General features: G+C 35.4%; 1 protein-coding gene across 2 annotated transcripts in view; it reads left to right on the top strand.

The window, feature by feature from the left end:
- Positions 1-12,177, top strand: part of LOC111085497 (metabotropic glutamate receptor 2-like) — a 42,484-nt gene extending 30,307 nt beyond the window's left edge. For both annotated transcript variants that reach the window (XM_022384337.1, XM_022384338.1), the window contains exons 2-3: positions 6,311-7,465; positions 11,949-12,177. In XM_022384337.1, the coding sequence (XP_022240045.1) occupies positions 6,358-7,465; positions 11,949-12,118 (1,278 nt within the window). In that variant the 5' untranslated portion in view covers positions 6,311-6,357 and the 3' untranslated portion in view covers positions 12,119-12,177. The remainder of the gene's footprint in view (positions 1-6,310; positions 7,466-11,948) is intronic.
- Positions 12,178-14,895: the final 2,718 nt, after the last annotated feature.

Below are 14,895 nucleotides of genomic sequence, written 5' to 3'. Positions count from 1 at the left end.
ATCTGATGATGCCATATCGGGAGAATATGGTGGGTAGAGGAGAACTTCCCAACCCAACTCAATAAACTTGTGTCGTGTCAAACGTGCCACATGCGGACATGCATTGTCATGGAGAAGAAGAACACCTTTCCGATTGACGAGTGAAGGGCGTTTATGATGAAGGGCTTGATTTAAACGTTCCAGTTGCTGACTATAGATATCTGCATTGACAGTTCGCTGTGGATTGAGGAGTTCGAAATGAATTACTCCTTTGATGTCCCACCAAGTGCAAAGCATCCCTTTCTGCGGATGGAGTTCAGGTTTTAGGGTCGGAAGTGGTTTTTGTTTAGGACTGAGACATTGTTTTTGGCGTTAGAGAATTAAAAAATGGTTCACGCGCATTACGCGCCAGGATATACGAAGCAACGTTAACACGTTGGAAATGATGATCATCGGAGAGTTGCACTCAAACAACTTCTTTATGGAGTTTTCCCATATTCCTTAGAGGTTTACGTATTGTTTCATGAGAGACATACAATTTCAGGGCCATTTCACGAGTGTGTTACCTTGGGTTAGACTCAACAAGCGTCTTCAGAGCATCAATATCAGTTCCAACATGTCGGCCCCTGCCATCACAGTTTTTAAGGCTAAAGTCACCTGAACAAAATTTGCTGAACCGTCGTTGACACTTAGGAATGTTCAAAACATTTCCATAAACTTCTTTGATATTCTTTGTGGCTACAGAGGCGTTGTTTCCCTTCTTGTATTTAAACAGCAATACATGCCGAATGTGTGTCTCATCGTGTGCCATCACTACAAGGGATTAGAATATACTAAACTTTACACATTATATAGGCTACACTAATGTGACGTTTAGGCGACTCGTTTAATTATTATACGTGATGTACGTTTTTTGGGGGATGGTTAATGAAAGTGTTCCAAAAGGCGACATTAATTTCTTGAGGACCTAATAGTTTACAAATGATGTTAGGAAAACAAACAGGTTCAAAAAATTACCTTAGCACAAAAAAGGTAAACCTACTTTTCATCAGTTGGACCCCGATGAAGAAAGGTCCATCTTTCGAAAGCACTCCGCTTATAGGGTTTTGTATTTTTATGTTATAATTTACAAAGGAAATTTAAGGTTTTCCCTTAAAAAAATGTTTTACTCTTCCTTTCAACTTGTAAAATTGTTTACAATTATAAACTCTTTAGAGTTTCTTAGTTTACCCCTGAAGAAGAAAGGTCCATCTTTCGAAAGCACTCCGCTTATAGGGTTTTGTATTTTTGTGTTATAATTTACAAAGGAAATTTAAGGTTTTCCCTTAAAAAAATGTTTTACTCTCCCTTTCAACTTGTAAAATTGTTACAATTATAAACTCTTTAGAGTTTCCTAGTTTACCTCTGAAGAAGAAAGGTCTATCTTTCGAAAGTGCTAGGGCTATGTCATTTTATCGTTTTATGTTCATGAACCTACGTGTTTTTCTGACATCATGAAACTCATTAGAGAATCGGTTTCGTAGGCTTGGCTACTCTTCAACCTGAAAACATTTAAAAATAAAATTAAGAATACGAAAAAAATAATAATGTAAATTAATCATATAGAAATATAAAATGTTCAAAAAGTTGTAAGCCGTTATCCAATTTGTAAAATATATCAAAATATATTAAAATCACAAAAACGTTGTGTAAATTACCTTGAAAATGTATTATTTACGTAATAAATACAAAACCTGTAGAATTCTAATTCAGAATTAAATTAGACTACAAATTTACAATAAACCAAAATTTTACATAATTAAATAAATGCCCCCCCCCCAGTGGCACAGCAGCATGTCTGCGGACTTACAACGCTAAAAACCGAGTTTCGATACCCATGGTGGGCAGAGCAGAGATAGCCCATTGTGTAGCTTTGTGTATAAGTACAAACAAACAAACAAAACAATTAAATAAATCACTTACTTTACTTCTTTTTATGTTCTAAGTAATTGTATTGTACATTTATGGTATTTCTTCGAAAAAATGGCGGAAAATACTACTTTATTAAGATCCCTCTGTAATTTATCAATAACTGTTATTCAAGGAGGTTCTGAATTTTTAATAACATATTTTTTTCATATTCCTACCTTATTATTTTGTTATTGCATGACCAAAAAGAAACTTAAACAAAGGGTTCCTTTAAATATTTGATTTTTTATTAAATGGACTACTGAAATTATTCAAATAATTGACACCTCTGTTTTTCCATCTATAGCTCTCTACGTATTGCACAAACTAAGACATAAAAATATACCTTGAATCGTAATCAAAAGTGGAATTTACTTAAAACAAAATGTCTCTAGTGACATCTAGAATATCAGTATTATTTTCTACATATCCTGTATGACATAATTGACATTATACTTTATTACATGGGAAGATAAAAAGTTTTATTTAATTTATAATTTTTTGTAGTTTATCATCTTTATAGATTTTTCGGTAGTTTCCTTGATATATATTTTTTTAACTCTTGAATGCTTCCTTTAGGTTTTCACCCATCACCTCTTTCAGTTGTTTCGAATGCATAATCAAAACTAACACGTTGACCATCTGTGTGTAGAAAAATGACGATAATGTTTTCTTCTTTCTTTTTCTTTAATATCAGATTTATCTTTTGCTATGTTTAGTACCCTTTCGATTATTCTATCTGGATAGTGACATTCTTAAAAATAATAATAATTCTTCGAGTCTTATTCCTCTAAGTTTCTCTTCTGAAACTAAAGTATAAATCATTTGGGTAAAAATACTGCAGTATTTAACTCACAATGTGTACGTATATATTGTTGTATCGTGTTCTATCGTTGGGCGGGTTCTCTTAAATCATTTAAATATAATGAGAACGAATTAGTTTATTTCCTCTATACCTTTTCAACACAGTCTATTGCTGTAGACCTAAGTTTACAAATAACGTTTCAACGGAAATACCTCGCTAATGGTATTATGACTAACGCATAATTCTACGATTAATCGTTTAAGTAACTGAACATACGCGATAACTAACACTGATATGATTTTCTGACATTTAACTAATTCATTAACTACTCAATCACTTCTCAATAAACAAAATTCACACTCATTACTCATTAACGCCTTTACTATTTCTGAACTAATCGTCTACTCGTATTTATATCTGTATTCTTATGCCTCGATATTTTTCAGAGTCCTTCGATCAATACATCATCTTTGTTAGCAGTTTTCTAGCAAATATCTAAGTTATAGCATTGGAAATTCATTTACACATTATAATTATATATGTTTAAGCAATTACTGATTAATCCTCAGTGACTCAGCGGTAAGCCTGAAGGTTAATAATACTGCAAGTCAGGTTTTGATATAGAAAGTCTATTGTGTAGCTTTGTGCTTAACAATAAGCAAACTATATACCAAATAAAGAGAATTAATTAGATGACCGTATAGGCTACCGACCATAACAAGAATTGATATCGGATCACCACAACCTTGCTGTAGGCCATCAACCACTTTGTAGACTCAGCTGGTTGAAATAGTTCAACCACTATTTATTTTGGTTTTAAATAATTATCTTCAACACGAAAACAAAAATTATTTAAGGCATTAGAAAGTTAGATTCAACAACAACAACAACAAAACGAACCATTGAGAACTTCGAGAATTAGTTTCGACACAAATTCGTGATTAATGAAGGCCATAGAGAATTAGATTCAACACAAAAAATTACTCATTTTTAGAGAATTAAATTCAACATGCACACAAAAGATTCGTGGTGGGCACGGCAAAGATAGTCCATTCTGTAGCTGTGTGCTTAACTACAAACAAACAAATCTTAGCTAATTAGATTCAACTAAAAAAATGATGGACTCTTTTAAAGAGAATAAGATTTTGTTGTGATAGAAAGATATATAGATTCAATTATCCAAAGTTTCATTTCGAATGTTCCATCACGTATCAAAGTATGGAAGAAAAAACAGACCTACACTGTCGAGCATCTTCGATAAGTGGATTATTCTTCATCAGGATTTTCTGATGAATAATAAATAATCCACTTTTCGAAAGCGATCGAACATGCAGGTTATTTTTGGGACTTTAGTGATCATGTTTACTATAAGTCATGTCGCCTTCTCTCCAGGAATGACTATCAACTATGACTATTTAAATGGCTAACTTTAGTTAATTATGACTCTTAATGTTTTTATTAATATTCCTCGCAAAACATTAGCACAAGGCTTAGCATCAATTCTCACCTGTTTGAATGCACGCTTTTAACTATGCACAAAAAAGTATTTTACTTATGCATAAATAGAGCATTAGCAAAGCATACACTGTTAGAACTGTACCCCTTCACTCTCTTGAGGTTGAGTGAGTGATATATGTATATACGGAAAACACGTCGATAAGAATGACGTACGTCAGAATGCTGTTAATAAAAACTACAAACTTTATTATGATGTTTCTTTTTGAGTTGAAATCTTTCCGTTAGAAAGCAATTTAGAAAATATTTGTAAACATCTCCACTCTCTAAAATGAAAAAAACATTCACCAGACGTATTCTGTCTTTAGTAAATCAGATTATACAGACGTTTTACTTCTAATATGGAGGGTTATAGAAACAAATTGTTTATACTTATACAGTAGCGTGTCGCCATGGGCGATATTTGTAGCTCTTATGTATTAAATTCACGATGAAGTTTCGACCTTTGACAGTGCAATGTAGCCAAGGGTAGACTCACAGCTAAAATAATGTTATAACCCTTTCCGGAGAAGGGCATTCGTCTAGCGAAATAGAAATACAACGTGCACCAACTTCAAGTACAACTATATTTATATCACATTGCATAGTAATGGTAAGGGGATAACAGCACACCCATATGAGGATGTAAAAACATTTAAATAACACTCAACACTACCACGACTCCCCTCATGAAAGTTATTGCTGGCAAATTGCTCATACCATAATCAACGGTATACAAGATAATTCACGAAGGTGTGTTGTTATAACGGACTATGAATCTCGAATACAAAAGGCTATTTTTCAGATATAAACAAACTGTCTGAGTATTGATGAAAAACTCTGACAATGAATGAGTGAATTTTTATTGACCACTAGATGATAAGGGCTTTTTAAAATTATACTGATAAAGTATTGGAAATCTCTTGTCGGATTTTGTGTTTTTTTTATATAATTCGAAACTTAAACCTTACAAAGTACACAGTTTATTTGTTTGTTTTCATATATTCATACACAACTACTCAAGGGCTGTCTGCGCATACCTTCTTTAATTTTGAACTGATAGACTAAACGAAATGTAGCCAGTCAACAACTTCCACCACAAACTCTTGAGTTATTATTGTGTGACGGAATAGTGGGATTTGACCGTTAATCGTATAATGCACCTACAGACTCAAAGCGCATAGCACGATTTTTTTTTATGTAGTAACGGTACGTAAATGATGGACCTGCAGATCCACAGCCCGGCAAGCTAACCATTGAACCATGCTCGGTCAAATTGCACAGCAAAATAAAATTGTTTGTATTTGTATTTATGGCAAAACTACCAAGGTTATCTGCTGCAGCCACCAATTTTGAACTACTGACAACTGACCAGAGGGATAGCAGCCAGTCAGAAGCATCCAATCACTGAGAGATTGACTGTCGCACATATAATGCACCCACAACTTAAAGTGCGGGAATACTTAGTTGTATTGCTCGGATTGCAAGCTGGCTCGCTAACTCCGAAATCCAGATGTCCACCACAGGGCTAACCTTTAGTTACTATCAGAAGAATGTACTGATATTAATTATGATTAAATTCGTTTACTATATGGCTAGGACTCTAGTGAAGGGTCTGTAGAAAGTTTGTCAAGACTAGGACTCTAGTGAAGGGTCTGTAGAAAGTTTGTCAAGACTAGGACTCTAGTGAAGGGTCTGTAGAAAGTTTGTCAAGACTAGGACTCTAGTGAAGGGTCTGTAGAAAGTTTGTCAAGACTGACTGACTAAGTAGCTTGTTGCAGTGGTAAATGTAGTGTTGAGCAATAATGCGTAATCATGGTCATCAGACTGAGTACGGTTGACGATGGAGGAAGTAGATCAAAGAGTAACACGAGATCTAGAACATCGTTCTTATAAAGTACGATTAACCCTTCGTATTATTAACTATTTTTAGAAAGTGTGAAAAAGAAAAACTGTTGTTCATGTTGGTCAATCTCCAATTGTAATTGCGACTTGTTTTTGCAATTACTTGTTTGGATAATTTTCTCATAAGCTCTCATTTACTTACTTGTATGCAATACATGAAAGTATTTTTTTTTGTTCTAGGGTTGCTTTATCGAATGGCTGCTTAGAACATAGTTCGAGCTAAGAAGATGACAATACTTCACCTCGCTTCTCGAAAGAAGGCGTTGCTGTTTGCTGTGAATGCTATAAACGTAATTTTGACATCGACTGCCCAGTCCTCAGATTCGAACTTCAGTTTACTAGACGTTGCTATCCAAGATCCTACAATGACACTGAAAGACAACAATAGTGAGTGTTTGGAAGAATGGTGTGAATTGAGAAACTCTTCAACAAGTGACTTCTTATGGCTGCGAGATGACTTATGGATTGTTCCCCTTATTGTTCTATCGTCTTTAAATGTCATTGTAATAATTTGTTTTGAAGTTTATGTGCTTTACAAGGTGCACGGAACGACATCTATTCGGAGACACCTATTCCTTGGGCAGTTGTTACTTCTAGGTTTGTTCTTCTGTTCGATCACAGGCTTTGCTTTCGTACCAAGAGCCCACTGGATTACCTGCACTGTGATTCGTATTGGGTTGGGATTAGCGTACACTTTAGTGTTCGCAACGCTACTGGTGAAACTTGTGTTCCTGCTCAGCCTTCACGCAGGTGTTTATCTTCCAGCATCCTACCAAGGGTTCTTACTTTTCTTTATATTAATTGTACAGGTTGTAATTGACGTACAATGGCTTGTACAGCGCTCCACAACGGATTTTATAAGTCGAACTGCAATCACCAATTGTGACAGCAGCGTTTCCAATATACTGTTGACTCTTATTTATCCCATGTTTTTAATTTTCTCCATCACGATTCTGTCTATTAAAGCCAGAGGAAACCACGAGAATCACCGAGAAGCTTTGTTTATTGGAATCGCTATTGGGTTCACAATTCCCCTGTGGGTTATTTGGCTTCTATTCGCTTTGGCAACAGAACCAAGTTACCACGATGCCTCGATGGGATTTGGAATTGTCTTTAATGCCACTATAATTTTCCTGGTAATGTTCTTGCCGAAAGGACGTCAGTTAGCGGCTATGGAACGGAGTGGTCTTTGTCCAGAGGATCCTAACATTTTATCTTCACCCAATCCTTCGATCTACACGCCCTCTTTACTTCACATCCAACCACCCATCATGTCGCTGAAGAAACAGAGCACAGTTTATAAACCTGCAACCATCACCACACCTACTACGCAAGGTATGTTTTACAAGACATTGCACCCTCTGTAGGTAAGATTATAGCTAAATACAAATTCCTTTCTTCTCAAATGATCTTATCCTCCCTCCCTCGACCCCCCCCGCCAATTAATAATTATATAACTTCGTTCTGTTCTATAACAGCATATAATTTAATAAATTTCCAAAGAAAAAAGCAAAATAACGCAAAAATAATTTCAATCAACTTTCCATACATTTGTTTATTTATTTATTATTATTCTCAAACTGTACGTGTTAACGAAACACTTATGGCATAATTATTCTCCTAGTGTTTGGAACTGAAAAGGAACTAAGGCTATTAAATATACGATGTAAGCCTAACAGCTTTTACGAGAAATGTTTATGTTTTAAGTGATCCTTTAAAAAGAACTAGTACTTGAGAAACATCCCACGTTCAATTGAAATTATTTCGCTTTAACTTTTCAAGCTCAAGTAGAGTTTGGGTTATAGATAGATACCAATAAAGAAATTGAATAATATTTATAATTTGTTATCATTGTAAAAACTTTTTAAAAACAAAACTGAAACACCCATCTTAGTAATTCATGCTATGTTTGTTTGGCTCAATAAATCCTCCATTTTTACTGCATCAGATATATTATCCCAACCTCACCTCAATGAAGGTTGCACTGGGTTAGCCTGAGCTACCACAGTGCCTTCTCTTGGGTACAGAATTTGGTTTCAGGTTTATTTTGAAATTTTCAATGTTTTGTTTCTTTTGTCAGACTAATAAATCGAATGGCCATAAAATGGCGATAAATGTCATACAATAGATTTTTACAGCCACCATTTCGGTCGTTATATTTTCATTACAAACATACACAGAGAAGAAACTATGTCCAATCAAGCTCTGTCAAATAGTAATGCTAATGATAAGATACCTTAACTACATATTTATTCAGGCCGAGACACTAATCACTAGGCCACGCCCAGTTCTTCAGTCGTTAAAAGACACAACGTCTCTTTCTTGCTGCTAGTAACTTTATAATAAAACAAGAAAATATCTTCAAATACTCCAAATCTGCGACAGCTACAGAATGCGGGATTTTCTTCCTGTTCAACACTTTTTCTCGTGCAAACTTAACAATATATTGTTTGCAGACCTGTAACAGTATACTTAGAACTGTGATAGACTATTTAAAGATTACATTCACAGAGTTGTATTAAATTATTCATGATGATTTAACAGAAATAGCAGGAAAATGAGTCTTCATCACTTTATGGATCAAAAATTTGCATCTTACAATGTTTATCTTTGTAATGCTTTGTCGGCATTTGACCTCTGACCTTCACGGAAAACAAATTTATGAATGAACAGATAACGGTATTGAGAACATGTATAACACTTTGTTATAACTGTGTTAATCTAATTCTACGAGTTTCTTGGTTCATGATCACGCACATCAGGCGAGTACTAGACCAACTGAGCTAAAGGGTTAACAGTTTCTAGTAATTAACTTCCCAACTACTTATACTAACGCGTGATGATCTTGACTTTTACGGATCACAAAAGCAACATTACTAAATTTGCAAATTTCTGTCATTCGTCTTGGTGCAGGTATGATATAATGTTAGGGTATCGAGCTTCGGATCCAAGGGTCCAGGGTTCGAGACATGATGCCGCTGAACTCGCGTCACACCTTCAATGAAAGTCAATCCTGCTAATCGGTTCAAAGAATTAGACAAAGAACTAATGGTGGTGGGTGCTGCTGACCAGCTACTTTTCTTCTAGTCATCTGGTCAGTACATCAAATTTAGGGACGGTTACATCTGACCCCTAGATCTCTCCGACCTAGTCATTTAGCTTTTCAGGACGAAAATTCCAATTTCTTCATCGGCTTCAAGCGTTACGTGATTTTTATATTAGTTTATTTTCGTATTCTACTAGTGGAATTTTAATCAGTGATAGAACGCTGCTATCATTCTATGCGTAACAAACACTACTTAAAACAATATTCCCATAAGCATTCCTCCATTTGCTGAAATAAAGTAATAGTTTCAAAAACACAAAGGCAAATGATTCTCATCTCACAGCTTTTGTTATTTCAATACCCCTTCCAATAGGCCTAGAGAAGTGGGAGTTAAGAAAATGAGAGGGATAATCGCACTCTGAAGTTTCCACTGCTCTTAACAACGCTTGAAACAATCGAGGGAATCTGTGTTGTATGATATCGAGATAAGTTTCTTGATTTATTGTCTATCCTCACAGATGACGCTGAGATTAAAGATATATGTAGATTGGAGGACTTTTTGCACACACCGTCTTCTCTATCTTGATATGCGAACAAGGCTAACTCGCCCACCGTATCGGTTGTTATTTTAAATACAGGTGTTTTGTTTTTTTGGAATTTTGCGCAAAGCTACACGAGGGCTATCTGCTCTAGCCGTCCCTAATTTAGCAGTGTAAGACTAGAGGGAAGGCAGCTAGTCATCACCACCCACCGCCAACTCTTGGGCTACTCTTTTACCAACTAATAGTGGGATTGACCGTCACATTATAACGCCCCCACGGCTGAAAGGGCGAGCATGTTTGGTGGAATGCAGATTCGAACCCGCGACCCTCAGATTGTGAGTCGAGCGCCTTATCCACCTGGCCATGCCGGGCACTAAATACAGGTGAGAGCCCTAAATGAAAGTTATACTGGAACACAGTTTATTACACGTGGCCAGTTTGTTATTATTACATTTTAACGTTCTACTCTCAAGACATTTCATTTGAATTCTTTATAATTGTGCTCGCTGCGTGACATGACATATCTACAGTCTGATTGTTATCTCGGCTGATTTGAAGTAGAATTGCCTTTGAATTAGTGTTATTTTATTTTTATCACGGAACATAGGGCCATCAATCACTCTGGCTACTTCCCACTATGATAGGGCGAACGGGATACAATGCAGTATTACTGCTTGTTAGTGTGGTTAAAAAAAAAAAAAACTGGCCAAAAGCATGATATTCAAGTTCTGAGGACTGCACGTCCTGTTTGGAGCTTCGGGGATATTAGTGTTGAGGTCGTAGGTCTCGCATCACCTCTGGAAGAGCATTTGTAATTCTATGTTACGAACCTGGAAAATATATCAATCAGTGTTTTATTTAGTGTTAGAAGTGAGTCATTTTGGTCATGTTTTAAAAACGATTCCTCAGAGTTCTAAGTTTTGTTAGTGGGGTTGGTTAGTGTACGTTACTTAGGTAACCATTGAATTAAGTTAAGGACAAAGCTACACAATTGGCTATCTGTGCTCTGCCCACCACGGGTATCGAAACCCGGTTTCTAGCGTTATAAGTCCGCAGACATATCGCTGTGCCATTAGGAGTAACCAATGAATACTGGATAATGAAGGTCCGTTGAATAAGTTCTTAATTGTTTGATCACTTTAGCGGTATAGTGTAACTTAAGTATGTATGTAAAACAGTATAATACACACACACACACACACACATATATATAGACAGATAAATAACATAATGATATGTTTATTTCTTATCTATATTGATTCACGTACTATGTATTTTTGCCAGCGAAATTTCATGTATATACATGAAAACAGTTAATCAAATATATATCATTAAAAATGTAAACACTCTCCTTATCTACTTACGAAAACAAACCAAAAAAGAAAAAGATTACACGAAAATATTTTAAGGCTCTTAAGGACTATGACAATTAACTTTTTGTTTTCATCTATGTGTTTACAGTGTACTGCAATAAATAGTTCTAGTAAAGGACAACTACGAAACACGTGGGAGCGCATTATCTCATTCTACATATTTTGCATATTGACTAGTTTTCGCATTTTGTTGTTGCGAGTCGTTAGTACAGTAGCTTAACTTTCTGTAAACATAAGAGGAAGGTCAAAGAGTTGTCAAGACATGAAACGTGCAAATCATTAATAAATTTAGTCATTATGTTTTACTGATTTTTAGCTGGACATGTTTTTCTCTGTCGTTCAATGACTGCAGATAAGAAGTTACAAATAACGATTCTTATCTCCATGAGTTGGGCCTTTTTCAAATAAATAATCTCTCTCTCAGTCTTATTCCAGATGACTGCCGACTAGTGTTAACCTCATGACAATTATGCCACGCCCTCTAGGAAGGGCGGTTTATCTCCTTTCTCGCTATTATCTAGCGGGATACCAGTTTAAATGGCCGGGAAACAGTGGGGTGGAGGGAGTTGAGGATGGGATATTTTTAGCGTGAGTGAATTTTGATATATCAGAACCAATACTATTTACAACGGAGTCAATGTTAGCATTGACAAGTTGTCTGTCGTGGAATCTAAATTCTATTCAAATATCGTGACTGACATGCAGATATAAATGAACATATATAAGTAATATACCATAATTTCTCGAACATCTTTCTAATGCTCTGTAGTACACATAGTAACATCATTAATGACTCAATGATAAATGAAACTCTTTGTAACTATTTATATAAATATATATTAGAAACTTTATTTCAGATCGAGTTTTATACCTATCGCCACCTCTTGGCCGAGTTTGGAAGTATAGCTATCCAGTAGTTCCACATTTACCAGTCCCCCCTCTAGAAGACGCTTATTTCTACCAAGGGGAGAGAAGAAAGACATCATTTAATCCAAATATGATATTTTTCAGGGCACCTCTATACTGATGGGGTTGTGAACGGTAGGTTTCACAGACCCCCTATCCGACATCATTATTGTATGGTAGAACGTGTTTAATAAACTTATAATTGTGTTTTGTCTTACAAGTTTATTTCAATAATTTTTGGAATCAAAACTATTGTACTATTAATTTTTATACAAATTTTATATTTAAAAAAAGTAAAGACTACTACAACAACAAAAACTTCAAAAATTTTTAATGTCATTGATGTATTTAGGGAAAAACTAAATAGATTTCAAATCACTTTTTAATATGACTTCAAAAATATGAAATGGAAAAGTTTTTAATTCATAACGATAATAATAACAATGCTTAAATATTTCCACAGAATAGTTAAACTATTTTGGTGGTGTTCATCATCCAGTAGAAACTATGTGTAGGGGGCACTACGAGCGTTTTAGTTAATTTACATATCAGAAGAGGTTAGCGTAATTAATAAAATACCAAAAGTACAATCTCGATAACAGGAAACCGTGGTTAATATACACACAAAACTCTCGAAACCAGGAATACTTATTAACGTCAAAAAAGGTCTTAGTAACAGGAGCCACAGTTAACTAAATAACAACCTCGGTAGCAAGAACCACAGTATCTAACAGGAGTTAAACGACCATACGTAAGCACTTATATTTTTCTAACTTTCTGTGTAATCTACTGATAGCTTTCTGTTTCAGGAGTGATTTCCCTGAAAGAGGGCCGAAGGCCACCTGGAGGGGTCACCTGCTTTAACGACTCGCACCACTATACAACAGTGCGTTGTCTGTCAGTCAGTTAGTATACACTAAAATGATGCCACATAAGGGACGCTTAACGTTGCAATTTGTACTGTTGTGACGTCAGTAAAACGTGCGCATGCTATGAATCACGAGAAACATTATTGCCCCTGTAAGCTAGAACACAGCATGACATATGAACATCAAAAGCAAAAAATAAAATATTTGTTACTCTTAATTTTGGTTTTATTTACTCTTGAAACAGAACACTTTCGGGACCCTGCGGAAGTGCATCCAGTAATACATTTTAAATCGTCTCGTTTTATTTAGAGAATAAATCTGTGCAACCACACTGACCTCGTGGACCTTAATGTTTAAACAAACATTAAACCTGCGGTTGGAAACTTTATTAGCACAAACGTTATCGTCTAGAGTTTCTGCTTATGCTTGTGGATAAAAGTTCGATCAACTCGTCGAGAAATTCCAAATTCTAAGAACTTATGAGTGAAAGCAAACAAGAATTATATAAACCACAATACATTTACCATATCCAGTGCCGACGAGGCCTTTCGTCTAATACCAGATAGGTGAAGTTCAATCTATGGTTTAAAGTTAATTTAACCTAGTAAGATTTTTCGGATTTTGTGTTTGAGATGCATCGAAGCCTACACCTTGAGCTAATCAACTGTATATTCAAGTTTCAATAAAAGTACACTAACACATTGGAACAATGTATATTTGATAAAGATGTAAGATCCTTTACAATTCTATAAGACTACAAAGTTTTGTTTTGAGTTTACTTAGTGATTATAAGTATTTTATCTAAGTTCACACTCGTACGCATGGGTGGGGTCGGATTCTGCCGAACGCATTATTTTTGTCATGAAAAATGATTATCCTTATACAGATATAACGCAGCTGCTTATGGTATTTAACGTTTTCCTCATAGTTTACATTCTCCTGATGAGACATTAGAACTGTTTGGCTTGAAATAATCGCATACAATGGCTTCTGTTCACACTTTGTAAATGGAATCCCGAAGCTGTATTGCTACTGTAAGATTTTGTATGTCGGATTCTTTACAGCAAGTGACTTGTTGGCGATAAATTTCAAAAATAATTGGACAGCAACACGGTCCAATTGTTTTAAAACACTATATTAAACCAATTCAAACGTATATACAAATGTTCATTACATTGTTGGTTATCACAGATGTATCCAGAGCTTTAAGTAATTGTCTCGTTTTCGTCAAAGTCCAAACAGCCTGATTCATTTACATTAAAACACAATTGACGAGACGAATTGCAACACAGTATGTGATAATTTCACTTTAAAAATCGCCACTATATGCTCTTTATCGCTAAACTCACAATCACGCAGTCTAGATCTAAATAATAATCTTTCGACGCGTATTTATACCCGACAGAAGTCTAGAACTTCCTTACGTGAAACTGATTGCAGAGACGTACGAATGTATTTTTTTTTTTTTAGCCACCAAAATAAAAGGATTGGCACATCACGACCAAGGTACAGAACTAGGAGATAGGAGTACAACAACAGTCTTTATTACAGATTTTATGTATCGTATAAACTACAATGTTATGTTAAAGCTATATACTGGTCGCCTCTTTAAAATGACAAAATTGCTATATATTATTGTTTTCAGACACTGCTAATGACACATCCCAGTCAACATCTCAATCTTTCTTCGGTGCCTGCGATGAAGATAAAGCTTGTGAGGGTGACGCTATTGAGCTATGTTCTTGTGGTGATGATATTGATGATATACAAACTGGTTTACTTGAGCTTCAAGCACTGACAACTCAGTTCTTCCTGGACCATCATCATCGCATTGCACTACAACAATCATGGATTCATCAGAGATTTGTCATGGTATTTCTGTGCTCACTGAGCCATGCACTGACATTGGCAATGTATTGACACTAACAAAATCACTTGGTGAAAAATGCCAAGTTATTAGTAATTTATCAAATGCTGAAAAGTATTCCTATCCTTATAAGTATGTGGCACCACCAAAAGTTTTTCTACC

The sequence above is a fragment of the Limulus polyphemus genome, unplaced genomic scaffold, assembly GCF_000517525.1.
Source record: "Limulus polyphemus unplaced genomic scaffold, Limulus_polyphemus-2.1.2 Scaffold427, whole genome shotgun sequence".
NCBI classification, from domain to species: domain Eukaryota; kingdom Metazoa; phylum Arthropoda; class Merostomata; order Xiphosura; family Limulidae; genus Limulus; species Limulus polyphemus.
This window is presented reverse-complemented; position numbering and strand designations above follow the sequence as displayed.